Consider the following 25,178-nt stretch of genomic DNA (forward strand, 5'->3'; position numbering starts at 1 on the left):
TGTTATTAAAAGGAATTTAATAATCTTAATTAAAAACTCTCAACAGTGAATTCTGTCACAGGCCTTGGCAGCTGGAAGCAACTCCAGGGGCATGCCCCTTTGGGGTGTGGTTGAGCCACGGTCTTGGATCGAGGCCCACCACTGCCACATGGCAAGGAGCTACCTGGAAGTTACTCCGATACAATATCAAAGATCCGCAAGGATTTTTTTTAAAAAAAGTTTTAAATATATTAGACTCTCTTGATTGCCATTTTTACACAAAGCTGCTGATACAGTATACAGAGTTTTAACTTTTTTTCACATAAAATACATTTTTCTTAAATGTTCTCTGTACATCAGTGGCTTCTGGTCTGGTTGAATTATTGCGGAGGGCTGGGGGTCTGCAGACTTTTCCTCAGGGTGCAGAGCCGGGCCCCGCACTGTGGTGCTCGCAACGCCCATGGGAAGCAGGCCCTGTGGCAAACTGGCCAACAAAAGTCTCCTGTTAAGGAGAGGTCTACAGCTTCTGGCAAAGGGGGTCACTTCGGCAGAGTCAACCACTGACCACATGACCCTTTGCTCTTATGTGCACTGGGGTGGGGGAAGCTGTCCCCAGACCACCATAGCAAGAGTTAAATACAGACCTTCTGGGTATCTCATAAAAACTGCCCTTCTGGAAAGTGCCCCAGTATCGTGCTCTGGGAAAGCAAGTGGGAGAGAGCTCAAGATCAAAAGGTATCTGACACCAATCACCGAAATGGTCTCCTGTTATTACAAAGCCAGCAAACTGTGGTGGGGGAGAACAGGGCACATCCCCCAGTTAGCTTTCCTAAGCCCACTGAACTTGATTCAAGACTACAGCGCAGTTTAACCGCTGCCGCATATTTGACGGAGAATTATATCCTGAGCTCTTCAGTAGAGCTGGGTCTAGGGCTTATTCAACTTCCCTGAGCTCTTGCCAGGAACTCACTATCTGATGATGGCCACCGATTTTCAGTGGTTTTGGGGGCACGGGGTGGGAGCAAAGGCCAGAGCTCACAGTGAGCCACGTGGCACATGCTTTGGAAGTGGCCTCCTTTCATCGGCCGGGAACTGCCACTGGACCTGGGTCTCAGAGGGAGCTGAGCATCTGGTAGAAAACTTGCTAGCTTTCTTCCAGCTCCTTGATCCACACCCACTGGGAGGAGAGGCAGACGCATGGGGAAAGGCTTCAGTGCTAAAGGAGATGTTCTTGCCTCCCATGATCCACTGGTGGGGCCGGAGGACTCCATAACAATGAGTAAGAGACAAGGAGTTTCAGAACCTGAGATGCGTGTGGCAGCAAATTCCAGACTTTCGGTTCTTCTACATACTGACCTCAAACTGCTGTTATACAATGCCCCAAAGATGCTGGCCTGAAAGTTCCAGACAGACTTGGAATGGTGTCTCCCTAGAACTCAAGATCCAGCATCTGCATTTAATAGCAAATGTTACTCAGGGACAGCCACGGCAGCAGATTCGTACTCGAGGGATTCTAGGCGCTGGAAACCAGGTTGGAGCAGGACCAGGTTGTGGTCACTCTGTCTCAAGTGAACTGAATGGGGCTGCTGATATCTGTGGTCCTCAAGGGATGAAAACTGTAAAACGCAGTCTCCTCACCCTCCTTTATCCCCAGAACCTAACGTAGTGCCTGGTATGTCTCAGCTGCTCAGTAAACTATGTGAGCAAATAAATGGGTCACCTTGACCCCACCTTGTCCCTCAACACCAAGGAGACCCTTAGGGAAAGCTCCCCAGGTACATGAAGCCCTAATAGGGAATGGCTTACCCCGACGGAAAACGAGAGCTAAAATGCCCATGAGTCTGCGGTTGGCTCCTGTCAGGGAATCAGCTGGGATTCCCGGCCTTCTGGGGGGGGAGATGGATGGCCCAGGAGGCAAGGGGGAAAGGAGGGAACGGCCAGAAGGGCTCAGCGTTGGCAGGAAGTGCCTTCAGTCTCTGGCTCCGAGCAAACAGATGGGAAACCTGCACGGCCCTCCTAGGAGTGTACGGCTGCTTCTGCTTGCAGCTTACGGTGGCTCAGGAGGAATTCGGGGTCAGTCTGGTCTGCACACTGTTTCAAAGCCAGAGGCTATGTGTATTCGGGACCATTCTCTGCCCTGCTCCAGCCCTAGGCTGACATGATGCAGAGCCTGCCCCAGATGCCAGGGACGCGGGAGGCATCACGCCTACCTGTCTGCAGTCTCCTGAGCTGCCCCTCCCCCCTCGACTAGATCTGTCCTGGAGTTGGGGTGGGGCTGGCCTGGTGCTGGGACCCTCCCTGCACCCAGGAGCCACGAGGCCCACAGTGACTCCACTGGGCCCTCTGAGCCCTCTGCTCTCTGGTCCAGTTGCCCTGCTCCTGCAAAAGCATCAGCCAGGCCCCTGGGATCCAGCTCCCTCTCTGGGCTATGCAGCCATGGAGGCCCCAGTGGGGACTGGGACTGACATACAGCAGAGCCCATTACTAGAACCGTGGCACAAGGGGGCTCCTCCAGCCCCAGACTCCTGCCTCCCTGCCCCGGCCCAGGTGCCCCTCAGGGAGGATTTCTCATAGGCTCAGAAAGAAGATTAGAAGGAACCCAGAGTTGTCCCCCAAATCCCGGAATCTGGATGAGGGGACCCCTTCAGAGCTCTAAGGAGGTAGTTTTAGGACAAATAAGAGGCGTGTGGAGCAGGAAACAAACCCGCTGCCGATCAGCACACCAACAGGTTTTGGCTGAGCCTGTGGACAGTACCCAACTCATGGGTCAGCAATTTCAAGGGGCCTCTTGAGAAGATGCAGTGGAAAGGGGGTGGGTGGCCTGCCCTTCTCAGTCTCCCCTCCCCAGCATCAGGGAGATCGGGGCTATGAGACTGTTGGGTCGTGGGAAGGCCCAACTCCAGCCCCACCACCACTCTCCTGAATGCAATACAGGGTGTTGGCCATGGGCACCCTGGATTTGCAGCCTTGGGGTGTCACCACTCCCACGGGAGCAGGCTGGGAGCCCCTGGGCCTGGCAGGATCTCACAAGGGCCACCTGGCAGACTTGTCTCACCAAGCACTCCAGAAAAGGCAAAGCTGGGCCGAGGGTCCTGAGCACTGACTCGGGGAGGAGTGGGGGGCTCCCAGCAGTCCCTCTCTGCTCACTCTGATGGCTCAGGCTGAGGAAGGCTGGCTGACAGAGGCTGGACTGAAGCCACCTGAATATTCCCAGAGATCGCCCAGGGCCCTGGGCTCTGTCACAGCCACCGGAGATGCTTACAGAAATTAATAACACCAACTCCCTCTTCTCCCTGGAAAGCCCTTCCAACGCAAGCGCCTCCCTTAGCTCCATGCTTCCAACACCAGTCAGAAAAACTTAGTGATCATGATACTATCCAGGAAAGAAAGCAAGAAAGCAAACTCAGTTATCTCCCACCTGGAGTTCTGCAGCCTAAGAGAACCCTTTCATCAAATGCACTTTTGGACACACTGAATTTGTTCCCCCTTTCCTCCAATTTTTGATACTTCCATCCAGAAATAAAATGGGATTTGGATTATTCCAGGAATAGAAGAGCCTGGCTCTCGACCTCAGTCTCTCAGCAGTCCCACAGCCGGCTCCCGGCATGCGCAAGGCTCTGGGGAGCAGGCCACGCCCATCTCACAGACCCATGTGTGTTCACAGCTCCCTCTGATCCAAGAGCAGACCTCTTTCTCCTTCCAGCTGTGGCTGGTGGCCCAAGCCCCGGTGTGACTCCAAGTCGGACTGTGGGCCTCAGCTTAGCAGGCCCCCCTCCCTGCTAAAGCCACGTTGGCAGTGGTGACGAAACTGAGTCTTAGCCTCAATCCTTTTGGGAAGAGCCCACAAATTATCAGTCCCACCTGCTTCCCGTGAGCCCAGCCGTGTCATTCCTACAGATGGTGGAGTGTGTGTGTGTGTGTGTGTGCACACGTGCGCGCCGGTATGTGATATGCGAGTACTGATTCAGAGAAGCCTTTACCGACAACAGAACTGGAATCCCAGCCCCCCTCCCAAAATCTGACAGCAGGGTGAGTCAGGAAGCCACGACAGGCCTTGTTTCTGATGGCAGACAATGCAGCAGGAAGCGGAACCATGGGAAGTGGCGATGCTATAGGCCGCTGGGGGAGAGGTGGGGTCAGCGTTCCCCTGGAAAGCAGAGCCCACCTCCCCGCAAGCCGCCCTCTGATGTCTCCCTAGCCAGGGCTGCCGGGCGGGCCTGGACTCCAGAGACCCTTCCCCGAAGCTCTCCCTTCTCCGTCACCCAGAGACTAGGAGATGCGGCAGCAGCCATGGACCTTCTCGTCCATCTCCTCCATGGGGGCCTTGAACTTCAAGAGCGGGGGATCTCCACTGGTGACCGTGTAATAGACCGAGGTGCCATTGCTGCTATATGGTGAAGTTCTGCCTCCGATCAAGGGGGCCTTGCCTTCGCTGCTGCCCTCGCCCGTCCTGGCCATGCTGCTGCCCAGGTGGGTGCTCAGGAAGGGGTGGCTGAGCAGCTTGGCTGCCGCCCGCTGCCGCTTCAGCTCCAGAAGCGTCTGGGGGCTCTGTTCCTTGTAGCCACTCCAGGGCGGGGTGGCGTCGGCCACGCCGGGGTTGCCGTAGGCCGTGTTGTAGTCAGGCACCTCATGCACTTTCCAGACGTCCCCGTTGGACAGCGCGTACTGGTAGGTGCTGACTGGAGCCCGGAGGCCATTCTCAACAGGCCCATCCATGTCACTCCGTGGGATCTTGGTAGAGAACTCAGAGAGCAGCACGGGCTTCTCCAGCCGCGGGTTCTGAGGGGGAGAAGGACGACATTACCAGCCGGTTAGAGGATTTGAACTCACTCCCCACTGCATCTCTGCGGAGGGCATTCTTGTCGGGACCTGTCCTCCCTCCATTTGCCCAACTGGGCTGATAGGACCTCCATTCTGCTTTGGGGGACTCGCCCATCTAAGTGCTTTGGGAGAGCTGACTGATCCCCATCCTTGCCGCAGGGGCTGGACCATGACCCAGGCCTGGCCAGTCACCAGACTCACGGCAGCAACTGGTTCTTGACTGAAATGAATTCCATGAAACTCAACCCTGGGACTTAGGCCAGAACAACTGAGACAGAGAAGTTCTGTGCGTGCAGAACTCGAGGGTGGTGGGAACAATGGAGGTGGGGGGGGGGGCTGGGGAGACTGCACGTCAAAGGGCCTGCTTGACCCTGAAGCTGACATGAAGGGAGGCCGAAGGAGTTTTTGGTCACTTGTAATCTTTCCTCTGTATTCCCAGAAAATATCTACTCCAAACAGCAGAGATTCTAACCCAGAAATCCCTGGATAACAAGAGCTTTAAAAGGAGCCACTGCCTAGAAACTAAAAACTAAACTAGAAACTAGAAACTAAAAACTAGAAACTAGAATCTAAAAGACAGCTACATTTGGTGATCACACAAATGTAAAGCACAGTAAAACTCACCAAAAATGAAGTCAAAAGACACATTAAAAAAACTGCAACGTATATGACAGGAAAGGGACTAATTTCCCAAATAAACAGCTCCTAAAAGATCATTTTAAAAAGTCCAACTATCTAACAGAAAAAAACCAGCAAAGGAGACCAATGTGCAGTTCACAGCAATGATGATGATGATGATGATAATATTATTATTATTAAACATATGCTATTATGTTTATAGCATATAAACACAGGAGAAAATATTCAATCTCACTCATAATTAATGACACAAAAATTAAAGCAACAAAATATCTTTACCTATCACATTGGCAAATATTTTTAAAAATGTGTTATGACTTAGTGTTGACAAGAGTGTGGGAAAACACTCAGATACATAAAGTGTTACAATCTCTTTGGAGGACAGTATCCCATCACCCCCCACCCCTCCAAAATTCATTTTTAAGGAAGAATGCATACTTTGCACCAGGAAGCCCATTTCTAGGACTTCATTTCACAGATATATGTTCCCTTAGGGGAGAAAAGCCTGAAAGTCACCATTAGGCAGGAGGGAAATTATGGCAAGTACTTGTTCTGGAATGTTCCACATCTGGTAAAAAGAACGAAGGCAATCTTCCTGTGCTGACTCGTGATTCCAAGAATCTCCATTTCTTAGAAAGATCTCCAAGAAATATACAATCAGGTTAAGACACGGTAAGGTGAGGGGCACTTTCCATAGCAAGCTTCCACGCCTGTGTGTCTGCTCTTTTTTGTTTTTAACGGCACCTCTGAGCTATGCAGGCAGACTAATGCCACATTTGGGCATTTTTTTTTTTTCAGCTTGAATTTTTGTATCTATTTTCTTTGCTTCCGGAATGGTCCTGGAAAAGACTATTCTTCATTACCCACATCAGCGTTTCTCTAACTCCAAGCGCATGTAAGTCCCCTGGGGCTCTGGTGGAAATGCACATGCTGAATCACCAGGTCTGGGCAGGGACTCGAATTTCAGCATTTCTAACGAACTCCTGATGCTGCTCTGTTGAGCAGGGATCTAAGACACTAGTTCTCAGCTTCGGACACACACTGGAATCACCAGGGGAGTTAAAAACACATAGACAATGGCCATTTTGAAAAGGTTACATCGTGGGATTCCCATTCTGTGACATTCTGGAAAAGGCAAAACCATGGGGCCAGTAAAAAGATCAGTGGTTGCCAGGGGGTTGGGGAGGGAGGGACAGGTGGACCATCAGGGATTTTTAGGGCAGTGGAAGTAATCTGTATGAAACTGTAATGATGGATATATGACATCACACACTTGTCAACATCCACAGAATGTCGAACACTGAGGGTAAACTCTAACGTCAACTATGGACTTTGGTTAATAATCATGTATCAATATTGGCCCATCAATGATCACAGACCTGCTACACTAAAGATAGACGTTAATACCAGTGGAAGCCGGGCGACATGATGAAGGGCGTGTGTGGAAACTGTATGTACTTCCTATGTATGTCTGCTACAAAGTACAACTGCTCCAAAAAGTCAAGTCTATTAATTTTTTTTTTAAACACATCAATACAATGCCTGGGCCCCAAGCCCAAAGATTCAGATTTAATTAGGTTGCAACCTTAGACATCAGAATTTAAAAAAACAAAAACAAAAACACCTCCACAGGTGATTTTCTGGTACAGGGAAGTTTGTGAGCCACTGGTGGAAGAGATGGGCCTGTTGCTCACTCCTGAGCCTCATGCCAGGGAGTCAGCTCTGCGAAAGTAGGTGCCAAAGCCAGCCCTGGGGGCTAACCGGGTGCAGTCTTGGCAGAAACCCGACTTGCGGGTCAGATTGAGCAAACACTCCCTCAGATGAGTGGTTGTCAAGTTCTTCTGTGCATCAGAATCCCCTGCAGGGCTAGTTAAAACACAGACTGCGGGTAAAACCCAGAGCCCATGGTGCAGGATTCAGCGCATCTGGGGCAGGGCCAGAGAATTTGCATTTCTAACAGGTTCCCAGGTGATGCTGCTCCTGCAGGTCCGGGGACCCCACTTTGAGAATGTCTACCTTAGAGACTCTCCCAGCCTTGCCAGTACCTAAAGTCTTGAAAGGGGTAGGTCAGAAAAAGGAAGGAGCTCGGGGCTTCGTAGCTGTGCCCTGCGATCTCCTTGGTTTCCGCCAGGCTGGGACCGGGATCTGGGGCCCTGGACCTTGACAGCTGTCCTTGGGGCTGGATGACTGGGTGACTGGCCTGAAGCCCAGAGCTCCTCCTTCCTTTTTCTTTGCAAAGCAACCCCTTTGTTTGCCTTCACCTAACTCCCAAACAACCCACAGCGTTGTTGATGAGGACAGGGCAGGAGTTCAGGGCAAACTCAGGCCACATCCTCCCGCCCCCTCCCCTGCAGGGCTGATGATTTATGCAGCTCCACACCCTCGAGCGCTTCTGGCAAAGTCCGAGGTCTGTGAGATCTGAACAAACACCGGGACAGGTGTGGAGGGGGAGCTCCTCCGTGAGGATTTCTTTAAGAATCTCAGTCTCTCCCAGAGGTCAATAAGGAGAAGAGAAGCAACCCAACAAAAAAGGGGCAAAAGAACAGACACTGCACAAAAGAAGATAGGCAGACGGCCAATAAGCACATGAAAACGTGTTCCCCATCGTCCACCGTCACGGAGATGCCAATTTAAAATGCGAACTCCCGCAGCAAGCCCGCCAGGATGGCTCAGATGAAAAGGGCTGAGTACATCGGGGACTGGCAAGAAGAGCTCAGTGGGGCTGCTGGGAGAGCAGATAGGTACAGTCGCTCTGGAAGACAGCTTGGCTACCTCTAGTAGCCTCCCCATGACTCATTCTGCATTCCTGGCTATGTGATCTTACAGAAAATAGGGCTTAGGCCCGCCACGAACCATGCGTAAGAATGTTTTGAGCAAGGGCGCCTAGGTGGCTCTGTCGTTAAGCATCTGCCTTCGGCTCAGGTCATGATCCCAGAGTCCTGGGATCGAGCCCCACGTGGGGCTCCCTGCTCAGCAAGAGGCCTGCTTCTTCCTCTCCCACTCCCCCTGCTTGTGTTCCCTCTCTCACTGTCTCACTCTTTCTGTCAAACAAATAAATAAAATCTTTAAAAAAAAATGTTTTGAGCAGCTTTATTCAAAATAGCCCCAAACCTGCAACAACCCAAGTGTCCACCAACAGGAGAATGGACACATACGTTGTAGCATATTTAAACAACAGAACTCTCCAGAGCAAGGAAAAAGAGTGAACTACTGCCATATGCCTGCACAGGGATGGATCTCATGGTCACGAAGGAAGTCAGACACAGAAGACTACAGACCGCCTGGGCCCATTCATATGCAGCTGTGGCCGCAAAACTCATCTTTTGTGCTCCAAGGTAAACAGTGGCTATTTTTAGGGTAGGAGGACCACTGAAAGAGAATCTGGGAGCTTTCTGGGGTGATGGAAATGCTTTACCCATTCACCTGAGGGTATACGTTTATAAAAGTTCACTGAAAAACCCGTTTAAGATTTGGGTACTGTACGTAAGTTCAACTCACTCACAAAGGAAAGGTGAATAAATGTGATTTAATTTCGGTCTGCAGCTCCTTTCTCCCCGCCCCTAGGCACTAGGCAGCACAAAGCCTCCGCGGTGCCCTCTCTGTCCCCAGCCAGGGCTGGGATTGGGAAACAGAGACACAGACACGCACAAGGAAGAAGGCCATGTGGCGAGGGAGGCAGACACTGGAGCCCTGTGAGAAAAGCCGGGGAATGCCTGAGCCACCAGAAGCTAGGAGAGAGGCATGCAATGGACTGCCTTTCGGAGCCCCCGGAAGAAACCAACCCTGTTCACCCTTTGATTTTTAGACTTCTGGCCTCCAGAACTGTGAGAGAATAGATTTCTACGGTTCTGAGCCACCGAGTTTGTGGTCATGTGATCCAGGGGTTCTAGAAAACCAACATGGCATCCACTTAAGAAAGCAGTTTAAGGGGGCGCCTGGGTGGCACATTCGTTAAGCGTCTGCCTTCGGCTCAGGGCGTGATCCCAGCATTCTGGGATTGAGCCCCACATTAGGTCCTCCACTGGAAGCCTGCCTCTTCCTCTCCCACTCCCCCTGCTTGTGTTCCCTCTCTCGCTGCCTGTCTCTATCTCTGTCAAATAAATAAATAAAAATCTTTAAAAAAAAAAATGAAAGAAAAAAAAAAAGAAAGCAGTTCAAGACCAGACCACTGGCTACGCACGGAGCGGGCTTCTTAGAGCTCCGACCAGTACCCTACTCAGTTTTTCCAAATATCTCCTCCAACCAGACGTGCTCTGTAAACAAAATTCTCAACATCTAGCTCTGTTCCCCCCAAAAAGTTCTAGTGCCCTTAGCGCCCAGGGTGGCCGCTGTACTGAGCCTCCTTCTGGGGAGCCCAGAACCAGAGTTGCAGGCGCACAAGCTGGCACGCGGCAGGTGCTTCCTGTCTGTGACGGGACCCTACTGGGTGCCAAAGCTCCCAGCTCGGACTCTCACACCCCCGGGGCCGCCTCTAAGCTCAGGAGCCACAGCACCAAAGGGGACCCCGCTGGTGTACGGGCGCCGCCCCGCTGCCCTCCCTCTGAAGGCTCTGACAGGAAGAGGCCGGGACCAGGCCAGGGCCCTGTCCTCCTCCCCAGACATCAGCTGACACTGAGGCAGGGCGCGAGGCCACTCACTGGGTCCTTATTCTCTTGGTCCGTCCTGGTCTCCCGGATGTCCCCATTGTAGGTGGCGGTCCGGGGATCCTCTGCCGTGCTCCGCTGCTGCCACAGGATGGCCTCTCCCTCATACTCTTTTCTGTACAGGTTGGTCCTGTCCGACAGGCTGGCTCGACGCACCACCTTCCTGAGGGGAGAGAGGAGGTGCTGGAGGGCTGCGCCCAAACGCCGCAGGCAGGGGCACCCCCTGGGGACCGCGGCCGGCCTGCCCTGACTCACCCACGGCTCCCTGCGCTGGACGTTCTCCGGCTCAAGGAGGACTTGTGTCTCAGCTGTGACTTCATGATGACGTCATGCTTGTGTTTTAGCTCCAACAGCAGCACTTTGAACTCCTCCTCCTCACACAGGTCTGAAGGGGTAGAGGAGGCTGTTGTGGGGAGCCGTGCAGGGACCTGTGGCCCCCAACGGCCCTCCAGACCACAGGGACTGCCACCCCAATGCACTGAAAACTCCCAGCATCTTTTGGGGGCATCCAGGGAGGGGAGTAAACAAGGCTGGCCTCACTGCCTGGGCTACACCCCAATCCTTAGAGGACAAGAACAGGAAACCCAGGGCCCATACAGTCACAGCTCCTAAGGTTCTCAGCTATGACCAAATCCATCCACCCACAGCAGTTTCCAAAAGGAGTCATCAACTCTCCAGTAATATAAGAACTATCAAGAGAAACAAGCAGGTAGTCTTATGCAGCCCAAGCCAAAACTCACATATATCTCGAATCAGATATCCCTACCCACTCAATCCACTCAATCCACCCAATCCCTTCGTCCATCTATCCACCTACTCTCTGACCTAGCCATCCACCCATAGATTCATCCCCTACTCACCCACCCATCCATCATCTACCCTCCTTCCATCCATCCTCCATCATCCATCCATCATCCATCCACCCATCATCCATCCTCCACCATCCATCCATCATCCATCCATCCATCATCCATCCATCCATCCATCCATCATCCATCCATCCATCCATCCATCCATCCAACATCCATCCTCCATCCATCCATCCATCCTCCATCCATCCATCCATCCATCCACTCATCCATACATTTATCTAACCATCCATCTGTCCATCTGTACATTAATCTACCCTTCATTAATTTATTCATTCATTCTTCTACTCTTCCACACACCAATCCACCATCTAGCCAACTCTATATTTACCCAATTATCCCACTATCCACCAAATAATTGATGAGTACCTAAGTGCACTGGGTTGTATGCTGGACTTACCTATTGGCATCTCGTCCATGGATGTCCTAGCACTGAGACTGGCCCCATGGGATACCAATAGCTCTGCCATCTGCATCTGAAACACAGAAAGAAGTCCACGTTTTCCCTGGGGATCAAAAAGCCTAGGAGGTAGAGAGAGGATCTGACATAAAGAATGATGGGGCAAAGCTGGTTCCCAGGGAAGGCTCTGCACCGTGGAGCCAGGGATCCTGGCAACACAGTGGGCTTGACATCTCCTCCAACATGCCTGGGCCATGCCAAGGGATAAAAGAAGGAGTCCGCGGTAAATCTAGAGCTGCCAGGTATCTAAGGAGAGACTGCAAAAGCTGCAATCAGAGTTTTATATCTGGGAAACAAAGGGAGAAATGATGCAAATCAGAAACGTGAGGAATTTTCTAATTGTAAATTTGATTATCTTCTTAGGACACAACTTATCAAATGTTTTCGTAAACTCTCTAGGTCTTTTCCTATCCCACAAACTAGTTGTAGTCAACACCTTAAGTGGGTCTTGTGAACCAACTGCCAGCCCAAAGGACAGTGGGTGGGTCCTGCATGCCCTCCCTCACAGCCCCAAGCTGACAGTTACCTGTCCCCAGAAGGCAGCCGCATGCAGTGGCTCCCAGCCATCCCAGTCCTTCACGTCCACACGCACTCCGTGGTCCAGGAGGAGCTCGGCTGCCCGCAGGTATCCATTGGCTCCAGCTATGTGCAGCTGAAGGCGAGGGGAAAGTGAGCCTTCCCTATGGGTGCCAGTCCCACTTTTGGAGGTGGGACAGCCCTCTTCCCAACCCAAATCCCAACTCATTTCCAGGGATGGTAGAATGTAATCGAATGAAGCAGAAATCCAGCCACATTGCAAAGCATTATTAAGGCTGCTCTTCACCCTGTGGTTGGTCTGAGGGTCCTTGTGGTTAAGGCAACAGCACTTACTGAGTCCCTACCATGTGCTGAGCTCTGAGGAAGGGGTTTCAGAGGCCCAGCACGGTGGTTTTCAAACGTCTACAAATTCTCTGACACACCTCCCTCCAGAGATGAAGTTTAATTCCTCTTGCCTTGAATGTGGGCCAGAATAAGTGACTCACTTCCAACAAGTAGGACGTTGTGAAGTGGTGGTGTGTGATTTCTGAGGTGAGGTCGTAAGAGGCATCACCGTTTCTACCTCACACTCTCTGGGATCAATCACTCCAGGACAAAGCATCCATCACGCAGTACGGACACTTAAGCAGCCCTAGGGAGAGGCCGTAAGGAGGTGAGACACTGAGGCCTCCTGCCGACAGCCAGCACCAACTGGCCAGCCATGTGAGTGCGCCATCTTGGAAGTGGATCTTCCGCCCTGGTCAAGTCTTCAGATGACTGTAGCCTCCTGAGAGACCCCCAAGCAGAGCTACCCAGCCAAGTTGTTCCCAATTCCCTAACCTCAGAAACCATGTGAGATAATAAATACTGATCGTTGTTTCAAGAGTGGTAGTTTTGGGCTCGTTTGTTACACAATAGGCAATCAGTACATCCAATAAAGGAAAGCCTCGTGCTGAGGCCACAACTCTTCTACCTGACACCATTCAAGGCCTCTGGTGATGGGCCTGGGGACCTCACTTGTCCCATCTGCTTGATCTCCAGAAAGTACACAAAGCATTTTGCATGTGACAGACACTGAGTAAGTGAGTAACATTCTCAGAGAGCTGTGAGTGATGACGAGGTCCCCCGTGGGAACGGATGGATGAGGGAGTAAGGCAATAGGCAGAGGTGACAGCCCAAGGAGGCCAGCAGAAGGCTCGCTGGGAGGAGACCAGAGAGCTCCGGGGGGCTGAGATCTGGGGCAACAGAGCTGCAGGCAGTGGGACAGAGAAGGCTCGGCCCTAGAAAGCAGCCCCTCACAACACAGCCCTGATGGTCAGACACTGCCTCAGCCTGGGGGACGGTTGCTATAGGTTCTGGCAAACAGAGGTTTTCCTTTATTTTTCAATTTGCAGAATAAGCCCGGGGTGTGATCTGGTCCAGGCATCCATGAAAATTAGAATAATCATCTGATTTATAAATGTGTGATGTTTGCCAGCCGTGGAGGATGACACCCGGCAGGGCCAGCCAGACATTACAAACTGTGCAGCCTCGTACTTGGAGGGAATAAAAAGGCATGACTGGGATAGTGAGAGCATTAGTAATAATAATGATACTGTGAACCACTAATATCTACTGAGGGTTTAGAGAATCCCATGTATTCCTCCCAACACCTGATGAGGAAGGGGCTATTAGTTATCCTCACTTTACTGGGAAGGAAGACCCGAGGCCTAGTACGGGCCTGGCCCACGTGGTCTGGGCCACCCCGAGGCCAGCCTCAGTCCAAGAGGAGGAAACCCGTGTGTCTCGAGGGCCCAGCCACAGACCCAAGGGAGCTCCAGCCAGGGTAGGCCCTGCCCCAGGACAGCCTGGCTTTGCCTTTATACTGCAGCGTTCAGTCTCACTATGGGACTCTATCTTTGAGTGCGGGGCTGAGCAGGGACTCAGTTAATAGGAAAGGGCATGAGGCAGAGGGTGGGACTCAGGAAGCAGGTGGGAGAAGCCCAGTGATTACACCTGAGCCAGCAGGGCAGGCCTAAGGGCCAGTGAGGAGTCTTGGTACTGCTGAGCCCTACCTGGTAAGCTCAAGATTTTGAGGCTCCTGAGTGCTCACGGCCAGCATGGACCCCAAGCCAAGGCCAAGGGCCCAGCCATCGGCGAAGGGGGTACATGGGCTCCCGAGCCCATGCTCTTGCTTTCAGTTTAGAGTCTCAGAAGCAGACCCTCCCCAATACTGGGCTCCATTGTGCTGGAAGAGCCTACAGAGAGAGGCCAAAGTTGCCAATCCCTGACACTGGAGCTGAAAGGATGAGCGGAGCCAATCAGGCAGACCTGAGAGAGAAGAGGGTTCCCTTGTTCTCTGTCTCCAGGGTCTACAGAAGCATGTGGCACACAGGTGTGTGTGGACGGGATGGACGGATGAACCGATGGATGGATGGATGGATGGATGGATGGATGGATGGATGGATGACTGGGGGTGTCTGGACTCGGAAGTCAAAGAACCCAGGGGAAAGGCTGTTGTGGCAAGGTTCGGGGAGGCTGCTGAGGCCGGGCGGAGGGGTGGGAAAGGAGATCCTAAGGCAGGGGAATGGACGGTGCAAAGCAAGGTGGCACGGGCGACTGGGTGGCTGGCGGCTCCAGTCTTTAGGTGGGAGACACACCTGCGGGGCAGCAACATAATGAGCTCAGACGGACACATGGAATGTGAGAGGAAGGAGGAACTGGAAGACAGAGCTGGTGGACAGCAGGGCTCCTGACTCCCAGCCCCAGCTGAGACTGGCTGGATTCTCGAAGGCGCTAAGCCCTGCTCTGCTCACTCTGTATTCCGGGGGCCCCAAGCCAGTCTGGAGGAGGTTCAAGGCCACGGACGGGCCCCAACTGTATCAGCTTAACTTCGACCAGGTGCTGGCCCCCTGCAGTCCCAGCCCGTCTGGGTTCTGGTACTGAGCCCCCCAGCCCGAGCCCGCCTGGCCCGTCTGCTCACCAGTGTGGCACCCTGGGCATCTACCCAGTCAAGGTCCTGGCCCGCGGCGATCATACAGTGAATGTCTGCAATCATCTGCTGCTCAGGGGCTGCCCGCATCTCGTTGATTCTCTCTTGGGTGATGCCTGCATAGGAAGAGGGGATTGAGTCGGCACCCCGGGCCTAGGCCCCATGCGGGGAGGGGTGGCGGGGCAGATGGTCGAGGCATGGCTCCTGCTCCGCAGGGTCTGCCGGGCAAGGGAGTAGACAGCCAGGCCCATAGGTCGCTGTCTCCCAGGCCCAGGGAACACACACCCACGGACCAGCCTACAGAACAAGGGCCACTCCTGCCTGGCTCCCAGGAGACATCACAATAGTTTTTGTTACTGTTACATATTCTGTTCCTCCACACCAGAAATCTCTACCGTCCACGTGTCTGCCTCCACCAGCTCAAATGGCTGGCTCTGCCTCGTGCTGTAGACCCGGCCAGGATCACCTCCCTTGCTGACCTCCTCTGACCACCTATCTGACCAGGGGTTCTGCCAGTTCCCCTCGTCCCATCCACGGTTGGGTCCACAGCACAGTGCTTCATGAATTTCCATTATGGGAATGAATGAATGAACAAATATATAACTTCTGAGTAGCAAGCTGAGTCAATGGAGGTGGAAGGACCTGGACAGATGTTCTGTAGCCTGAATCTCTGGTTAACAGTCTAAGTGTTCCTGGCAGCTACTAACTGGTATTTAAGGAGGCGAAAGTGACATGTTCTATACAAAAGTCCATTAGAGCGAACATTCTGGGACAGAATTTGGGGAATGTCTGTAAACTTGAAAGAAGGGGGGGAAAATTACAATTTCATTCACACTAACCCTGAGCTGAAATATTGCATTTCCTTCCATGAGGCCATAAGCCAAACCCACAACAGAACTAGCAAGGACTACGACTTTGCCACCAACAGAAAGTGCATGGACCTTCCTAACACGCTATCTTGCTATTTTGGGAACTAATCAATTTCGACATAACACATTTGGAAATATTTTGGTAGCTATAGTTTAATATCATTGGGTTCCTTTATCATCAATCCTTTGATTGTAAGGACCGCATTTGAAAACACGATTCCTGAAGAGGGGCCCAGAGATTCACCAGACTGGTACAAAAACAAAGACCGTCGGCAGAAGACGGACAGGCAAAGCCCAGGTGCCGAGGGGATGGAGGGACCACATCGTGGCTATCACAGCGCCCCAGGAAGGAACTCAATGGCAGAATCCCGGCCGGCCCTCACACTGTGGCCAAGGGTCTGGATTTGAGCTGTCTTTCTGCGCAGACCTTCAGAAATATGTCCGCGTGGTGGTGGGGGCGGGCAGGTCTCTGATTGCTACTTTGTTTCCTCTCTGAAGCTCATTTGTGAGCTGAGAACAGCCCACAGCTTGTTTACCCTGGCCCCTGGCAGCCAGCGTGGTGCCTGGCACAGAGCGGGCACCCGCGAATGTTCTTGACTCTTGATTATTTTCCCAAATGGGTATATATCTTTCCTGTGAATGTTTATTGAATTGGATTGTCACAGCTGACGAAGAGGAGACAGGGCCAGCTGAGGCCGCCCGCGTGTGTGGGTGACATGGAGGAGAACAATGCCTCCCTTCTGCACAGCACGGTTTTCCAAGGGTCCTTTTGTGTCCTCATCTTGCTAATCACCGGGCTAACAATCATAATGAGGACCGTCCCATTTCCTGAGTGCTGAGCACAAGGCGGGCACGGAGCCAGCTCACTGGCGCACCAGTGCCCACGTTAGGGTGTGCCGCCCTGGCCTTACCCTGGTACGCCATGCACGTCTCGATGACATCCAGGGTGGGCTCATCCTCGCAGAGGTCATACGGCATGTTCCCATCCGAGTTGACAGCGAGTAAGTCGGCCCCGCTGCAGAGAGAGGTTGAGAATGAGGGTGGGGAGGTGTGGCTGGGGTCGGTCTTGCTGCCTCTGCCCTTCAGCCTCTCGTCTGCAGCCCCACTATGCACCCCAGCACCCCCTCCCCCTCCCCGGGGCACCCCAGCTAGGACAACGGCTTCAGGACTCAGCTTCTCCCAGGAGAGCTGTCCCAGCAGACCTCCCCCAGCTTCCTGCTCTGTTGGGCCAGCAGGCAGGCACTTGGGGACAAATGTCAAAGTCCTCCCTGGTGACCATAACACAAATAACACGAATGGCCGTATACACATATCATCTCTACTCTTCATACTAGTCCTTTTGGGTTGTTCCTGTTGGCCCATCTCACTCAAGAGGAAACAAAGACTCAGACAAGTTCAGTCGCTTGTCTGAGGTCACACAGTGAGGACGTGGGAGGGTCAAGACTCAAACCCCGGCTCTATTTCAACCTGTGTCCCATGCAGAAACATCCTCAGCTCTCCCCCACCGTCTCCAAGTCCCATCCCAGAGGCTGACAGAGGCCTGGGGCTCCCTGGCAGAGCCTGCTTTTTGGCCCAGTGGTTTCCACGTGTGTCCCTAGGCTGCCCTGCACAGTTCCCCGGGCATCCCTGAAATACGGTGCAGCTTCCTGGACTCTACTCCAGACTCAATGAAACAGCCTCTGGGGGTGGGGCTTGGGAGTGGGTACCCTGAACCCACGCCTGCCATGATTCTGGTACAGATCAGCGTTGGGGACCCACCGCACTAGGCCGGCACTGCTCCCTTTCCCTCTAGGCACCATCACTGCTCAGGTGCTCCTGGCAGACTGAGTCACACCCAGGTTCCCATCAGAGGTGTGGGCATGGGCCACCAGTAAGTCGTCAGGCCAAACGGCCCTGCACTGAGGCCTCTCTGTCTCCCCCTTGGGCAAGCTGAGCCACCTTTCTGAGCCTCTACTATCCCCTCCATCGCCCCCCCCCCTCCGTAGGCACCTGATGAGCTCCTGCTGCTTTGCCGAGACCTCTGCAAAAGGTCACCTGCTCTTGGCTACTCTTCATGACTCCCTGCACTCAGAGGCTCTCCGTGGCCTCCGAGGACCCACTCTGTCTCAGCACCAGCACTGGTCCCCTGGTTCCCTGCCTGGTCCCTTAGGACTTCTGCCTCCCGGAGTGCCCAGTGCCCAGCGCCCAGCTCAAGTGCCCACCAATTATTAGATGAATTCAATCAAACCCACTTGAAATGGAATGTTGTCTTTTCTATGTGTTTACAGAACCTGAGCAGACTGGAAGGAATTCCAGGGCCAGAAAGGCCCATCGGAACAGCATATACAGAAATGGCCTGATTTCTAGGAAAAACATTGCTCCATGGTGCCCCTCAAAGCAGGTTTTGCCCCAAAGGAAAAGCATGTAAAAAGCATTTGGGAGACAGGGCCAAGGAAATATGCTTGCTTTTTTTTTTTTTTTAATAGCAAGAGAAGCCAAAAATGGCAACAAGCCATAAAGAGAGGAGAGGAGAGGGGTATAAACTCATGGACTCACAGAGACAGAGAAAAAGAAATTTTAAAAAAGGGAAGGCTACCCTGATATGAAGCCAGACCAAGCCCCTACAGGGAACGAAATCTACAGGCCCACATCCCTCAGGAACACGGATGCCAAAGTTCTCCACAAAACACCAGGAACCCAGTGCGGCAGCACGTCAAAAGGATCACACACCAAGACCAAAGGGAATCATTCCCGCAATGCGAGGGTGGTCGAGCTTATGTTATGTGTCAATATTTTGGGGGGAAACAGGACGAAGGGAGAGACAGAATGAAGAGAGACAAAGAGGAGTGGGAAAGGCACACAGAGATGGAGGGAGGAAGGGAAGGGGGATGCAGAGAAGGAGAGCGAGAGACCCAGACACCGAGCTGGAGGGAGGGTGTGGGGAGAAAGAGAGACACCAGGCACCATGAGACGCAGAGGAAGTGGCGCCGGAGAGGAAAAGGAGAGAGAGGAGGGAAACGGAAGGCAGAAACAAAACAAAACCAACAGAGAACCACCAGAGGCAGGGCGGAGGCTGCCCGGGGGCGAGGGCCACGTACTACTGAACGAGGATCTTCACCAGGTTGATGTGGCCGCAGGTGGCCGCTGCGTGCAGGGGTGTCCACAGCTCATTGTCCTTGGCATTCACGTTGGCACCATGGGAAAGGAGCAGCTTGACAATCTCCTCAAAGTTGTCGATGCAGCACTGCGGGGGGCGAAGGGGGACAGAGGCAGGGTCAGCTCCCGCAGGGCCCCGGCCCCCGGACACGCCAGCTTCCCCTCGGGAGGCCACGAGAAGGACGGCGGAGGCAAACTGAGTCCGAATCCAGCTGTATGACTTACACGCCGTGTGACCTTGCGCAAGCCGCATAACCTTTCTGAGCCTCAGTTTCCCCCACGAGTAAGTTCATAATATTTAAGATACAAATACAAGAGAAACATAAAAGACATAAGGGGCGGCAAAAAGATGCCTTGCAAGTGTTGGAGACATGAAACACAACTTCGAATGAGGCTTTAAAGTCTTCTTTTTAAATTTCTGAATGCTTTCTTCAAACACAATTGTGTGCACAACTCTGACTTAGAGAACGCATACATTCCAGGAAGGCTGCTCGGTTGGAGCAGGAGTGGGTGGCAGTGGGATGAGCGGGCTCTTGGGGGGAGTCCTTCTTCCTGGCGGTCGCCTCCAAGGTGTGGCCCTAGGTCACAGTATGATACCTCTGACTCAGGGACTTCTGACCCAGGAGCTCCGTCCTTGGGGAAGCCCCAAGTAACCAAGCCTCCCCCACAAAGAACCCACCTTCACATCCCCCCTATATCAGGGTCCCACATGATCCACATGAAGGTCAGCCCTGGTGAGACGGAAGGCTCCTCGGCAGCCCCCCAGACAGAGAAAGAGCTCTGACAGCCATTAGAGGCCTCACACTCCAGAGAGAGGCAAGGACAGAGGAGGAAGACAGGGAGTCACTTTATAGCCCAGGATGGAGATGCCAGCAGGGGACGAAGCAGGGATCTGGGCTCCGTACTCCCCATCCAGGTAAGGGCTTGGCCCTCATGCACTGGGAGATGCTGCAGAGTTTTATTCAGAGAAGCGGCATAAGCAGATTTGTTTTTGTTTTTTTTTAATCTCACCCTGGGTGCATGTGGAGAACAGACTACGTGTGAGCACTTTTCAGGGAGGAGAGGAACAGCGAGAAGCTATGTTGAAATCATCCAGTTAAGAGATGATGGTGGCTGGGCCTACAGCAGTATCTGTGACCATAGGGAGAAGTGACTGGATGTCAGAAGAATCAGGGGCACCTTTGGGAGCCCATGACCCTGGGCGTGGGGATGGGGTACGGGGCCATGGCACCCAACCCCATCCCCAGCAGAGCCAGGGTTCAGCACAAGAAGGGCATGTGGGGAAGGAGCAGCTGTTTACACAGATGATACCAGAGATCCTGGTTCTCTTTCTGCTCCAGCCGGTCTGGGCTTGGCTGGGTCTGAGGTCACCTCTCCGGAAAGGTGGGGTACAGGTGAGTCAAGGAAGTGTGGCGCTGCCTCAGGTGGTTGAGAGAACCATGCAGTGGCAGAGCATGGCCAGCAGAGGGCGCCAAAGGCGCTGGAGTGAGGCCGTGGGGACCTGCAAGGGGCCCCAGGCTGGCTGTCTGTCCTGGGAGGTGGGTCTGAGGAGTCCCTGTCCAAAGGAGGAGCGGCTCAGCCCATGTGTCAGTGGACAGCAGGGCCAGAGAACCCACCCTTAGGGCTGCAGAAAACGTGAGGATGGGGTGGTGGGGGAGCTCAGGTTGAAAAGGAGGAGACTGTTCACCCAGAAATGCAAGCTTGTGAGAGGGGTGCCCAGCCTTAAAGACTCGGCCAGAGCAAGGGCTGGGTTTGGGGTGCACGCTGGGGTGGTTGGTGGTGGTGTGGGCAGCTTGGTCCCCGACATTCCCTGAGGTGGGAAATGGCACCTGCCGTTGGATGGCTCCTCCCGCCCCCTCCCTTCCCACATCCAATCAAGCCACCTCCTAAATCACTGCCCCCTGGCGAGGCTTCACCGGCTCCCCCTGTCTCCCTGTTGCTCCCCTTCCCACCCCCTCCACCCTCACCAAACCATCAGTCTCAGGTTACAAACCCCGAAGGCTCCCTGTTGCCAAGAGGAGAAGAGCCCCACTCCTTTGCCAGGCATGTGAAGCTGCTTCTTAATCGGCTGGTCGGCTGCTCGGTGGGATGGAGCAGCGGTGACAACGGAATGGCAGCCCTGTGGGGTCACAGCTGTGAGGGCTTTGGGAGGAGCCACCAGGACCACCCTGCTAACCTTTGGCCGTGAACTGCCTCATTCCCGCCTCAGAACAACATGCCCAGTGCTCGAGCCCCGGCGGCTGGCGGCTACCGCCCTGCCCGGGGCAGATGCACGGCCATCCCGCCATCGGAGAAGATCCTACTGCATGGTGCTTCCCTGAGCCTCGGTTTCCTGAGCCAGAAAATGGGGGTGATAACATTTCAAAGGGCTGTTGTGAGGGTCAACCTAGGCTTCACATAAGCGAAGTGGCTGCACACACGCGAACAATGTGACAGATTCTAATAACGATAATGCCATCTCATATTTACGCAGCGTCGGGAGATGCCTCAAGGGCTGTTATGTGTATTCACTTAATCCTCACAACAACCCCATGAGGTGGGTGGATATCCTGATTCCACAGATGAGGAAAGTGAGGCACAGAGAGCTTAAGTAACTTGCCCAAGATCACACAGCTAGAATTAGTGGATGCGGGACACCCTGTGGACAGGAAAAGCAGCCAAAGGACACACGGGAAGCCAGAGGGCAGATGGCTGGGGGCGGGGCTTGCTCCTGGGGCTCTTGAGTGGAGGCAGCAGCCAGTCATTGTCCATCCTTTCCTGCCCGCGTGGAGACAGGGTCCAGCAGCCTGGCCTCCTGCCCGCCAGGTTGAATTCAAGTCCACCTGCTCAGAAACTTGGGCCAGGGCACAGGGAGGCTTCCGTGTGTTTATTAAGTCAGCACGCACATATTGAGCACCCACTGTATGCCAGCAAAGGGAAAGACGCTAGGACATACCAATGAGCTGGAAACACGGGCTCTGCCCTCACGAGACTNCAGCGGGGCGGGGGGGTGGGGTGGGCGGGAGCGGTGCTCAGAAGGTAAGGATACTATATAACAGCATAGCTCTCGGGCCCATGCCTCTCACTGAGGCTAACCAGGGCACGTACCCACATGCCATGAGAAAGGCGGTGGGGAGCAGCCAGTGTGTGGAAGGAACAGAAAAGCCACGTGACTGGAGCCTGGACAGCAAGGAAGCACGGAGGGCTGGTCAGGGGCCAGGCCTGAAGGGGCCCTGTGGGAAGACCCAGAGGGCTTCGAGTAACATCCGACTTTGGCCTGAATATCCCTGCGGCCACCACGTGAAGAATGAAACAGGGCAGGGCAACTGAACGCCGGGGACCAGCTAGGAGGCTAGCCCTTTGCACTGCTATGACAGCACCTGGTTCATGGCCGCAGATCATGGCATGTGACCCAGGCAGGTCACACGGCCTCCCTGGCAATCCCCTTTCTCACCAGGGTGGAGGGATGCCTGGTGGGTGTGAATAAACATGCTTCATAAACTTGAAGCTCAAAACAAACTTGCTTTGTTCATCAAGCCTTTTGCAGGGCATTGAGGATGCAGTGGACAAAGGCTCCCTGTCCGTAGAGGCCATGTGTGTGCTGTGCGCACGTGTGCACAGGGGCTCCGTGGGCATGTTTGTAAAGGACACACATCTCTCCCCCAAGTAGAGAAGAGCCTTTCAGATGAGGCAGCTGAGGCTTCCCTTCCCTCCCTCCTCCTTGAGGGTCCTGGGCAGGAAAAAGCAGGGAGACTGGGTAATTGTTCAGGTGGGGGGCAGGGATCCGGGGGCCCCAGCGAGCCCGGCCTTACCTGGTGCAGGGCTGTCAGTCCATCTTCATTGCACAGATCAGGGCTGACCTTGTTCTTCAGGAAGTAGCGTACTGCAACAGACGGGCAGGAGTGAGTGTCGGTGATGCGACGGGCCCGGGGAAGACCCACTTTCCCCCAGGTCCTGATGCTAACCGGCCTGTTCACTCTTTAGAACAGGCATGGGAGGCAAGTATGAATGGCTCGCTTTTGTATGGATGAGGAAACTGCTGTGGGGAAACTAGGAATGAGTCGGGAAGGGCGGGGAGGCCACCCGTGCCACAGGACAAATACCGGGTCAGCACCCCAGCAGGTGCGGAGGGGGGGAAAGATGAGCTCTCGGGCGCAGTGGGGGATGGACGCAGGCCCTCAGCTCCACCCTCACCAGGCCCAGTTCCTGATGCCACAGAACCATGACATCCTGGGCCTTCATGTGACCTGAGGTCCACGCAAAGGGGAGTTTGAGGCCTTCACCAGCCTTCTGGCAAGAGGCAGCGTCTTCAGGAGACTGGGGGTTAGCAGGGGCAGAGTCGGAGGAGGGGACGGTCAGGGTCCCTGGGGCGGCCCTGTCCACTGTGCAACCACTAGCCACATTGGGCTATTATTATAGCTTTCGAAACTTAAATTCTTCAAAATTCAAAAGTCACATCCTCAGTCGCTCTGGCCACACTTCAGCTGCTCAAAAGCCACGCAGGGCTACCATATTAGAAAGTGCTGAAAGTTCTACAGGACAGTGCTTCTTTGGGGTATCATCAATAGAAATTAGCCCCAACGTCGTCAAAGGCCATCCATGGCTCCCCACTGCTCTGGGAACAAAATCCGAAATGCTTACAAAGACATACAAGGTCCGCATGAGGGAATCCCTTATGAAGGCTTCCATTATGCACAATCCAGGGGGCACCATTCACACTGCTGTCTATAAGACCGGCACTCCCAGGAGCAGTGCGGCACACAACTTGCTCAGCGGTACACAGCGTTCCTACCTACCTACCTCTCCAGTCTTTTTTTTTTTAAGACTCCAAACATCTTCCACAATGGACTTTTGTCAGGTACAGAGTCACCTTACATCCTCTGGCCTCTGAGCTTTCGCATAGCCTGTTCCTACTGCCTGGAAGAGTCAACCATCTATCCATTCATCCATCTACCCATCCACCAGCCAGCCAGCCCTATTCATGAATCCACCACTAACACACACGCATGCATGCACGCATGTACACACACACACACACACACATCTGCCTCACTCCTCAACCTTGAAGTCTCAGCTCAAACTCCCCAGATGAGGGCACTCCCCCTGTTACATACACCCACCAGCTCCCATACATCTCACTTATAGCCTTTCACAACTATAATTACATAACTATTTGGATAATTAGAGGCATGGGGTCTGTCTGCGGTAGGACAGTAAGCCCCAAGGGGACAGGACAGTGACCTGGCGCTGACTGTTCTTTCTCAAAGGCCTGGCACATGGTAAGTCCTCAGCCACTCTTCCTGGACCGTGACCTAATCAGCAGCACCCTGGCTCCACCCCAAGACACAGCCTCTCCAGCTCTGAGCAAATCAGACCACCCCACGGTGATGACCCCCATGGTTCACGCCTCTCAAACGCAGCGCTGCCTGCAGGCCCCTCCCAGGATGCCCTGGCAGCTGGTTGCAGCCTCAGGCCTGGGAAAGATTTATGGCAAGGCCACTGATCAACTAGGCCCAGCGTGCCCATCCGCGGGCCAGAGGAAATGGGGAAGGTTCTGCTCACATGTGGCAAGGGTTCAATCCCATGGAGGGGTGGAGGGTGAACACGGCTTCCTGTCCCAGAAGACACTCCTTGAGGCAGAAATCACACACCAGCTGCCAAAAGCAGTGTTTGTGTGCAGTCATTATCGGGGTGTTCTCTTTGCTGTATGGGAGCCCCATGTGGAATCACTCCCATGGCAGACAGTTATTTCCAGCCCGAAGGTGCAACGAATCACCCCCATCTCTACAGAGCCGTTTGTATGCGGGAGCCAAGGCCCCCTTGTAAGTGTGCTGTGCTCCAGCGGGGAGCCTGGCTCCGGACACCTCACCAGAGCCAAGACCCCGCTGCCCGTACCCAACACACGACCAGGCTTTCCTGCCTCCAGTTCCGCACGGACAATGATTCCTACACCCATAGTGTCTTCCTACTGAGCCCTTCCTCTGCACCCAGGTCCGCACAAACCGCCTTCTTTCATGGGTCCCCGTCTCTAGTTATTCCCCTCGTGGAGAAGAGGAGACGGAGAGTCTGGGTCACACACAACCAAGCAGTGCAAATCAGACCCAGACTGTTGGCCACGGGGCTGCTCCGCTCTGACCCTGAGGCCCGGAGCATGAACCAGCACCGCAGGAGCCCTGACGGCTGGTGTGGGGGGAGGGCGACGGCAGAGTGACAGCAGCGGCCTCTGCTTCTGCAAGCATCGGAGCCCTGGGCCTCCTCCTCCAGACACAGGGGCCCAGGGATCTACATGCAGGACAG

The 25,178-nt window shown here is 53.9% G+C and overlaps 1 protein-coding gene across 2 annotated transcripts in view; it reads right to left on the minus strand.

The window, feature by feature from the left end:
• Positions 1 to 25,178, minus strand: part of PPP1R16B (protein phosphatase 1 regulatory subunit 16B) — a 101,916-nt gene continuing 76,738 nt past the window's right edge. Inside the window, exons 3-11 of one of the 2 annotated variants that reach the window (XM_034641902.1) lie at positions 22,694 to 22,764; positions 18,845 to 18,990; positions 16,679 to 16,782; positions 14,890 to 15,014; positions 11,938 to 12,063; positions 11,352 to 11,427; positions 10,338 to 10,467; positions 10,077 to 10,245; positions 1 to 4,758 (exon numbers count right to left, since the gene is read on the minus strand). In XM_034641902.1, the coding sequence (XP_034497793.1) occupies positions 4,249 to 4,758; positions 10,077 to 10,245; positions 10,338 to 10,467; positions 11,352 to 11,427; positions 11,938 to 12,063; positions 14,890 to 15,014; positions 16,679 to 16,782; positions 18,845 to 18,990; positions 22,694 to 22,764 (1,457 nt within the window). In that variant the 3' untranslated portion in view covers positions 1 to 4,248. The remainder of the gene's footprint in view (positions 4,759 to 10,076; positions 10,246 to 10,337; positions 10,468 to 11,351; positions 11,428 to 11,937; positions 12,064 to 14,889; positions 15,015 to 16,678; positions 16,783 to 18,844; positions 18,991 to 22,693; positions 22,765 to 25,178) is intronic. The other variant, XM_034641903.1, reaches the window with a different exon arrangement.

This window comes from Ailuropoda melanoleuca, chromosome 13 (assembly GCF_002007445.2).
Source record: "Ailuropoda melanoleuca isolate Jingjing chromosome 13, ASM200744v2, whole genome shotgun sequence".
Taxonomy (NCBI): Eukaryota; Metazoa; Chordata; class Mammalia; order Carnivora; family Ursidae; genus Ailuropoda; species Ailuropoda melanoleuca.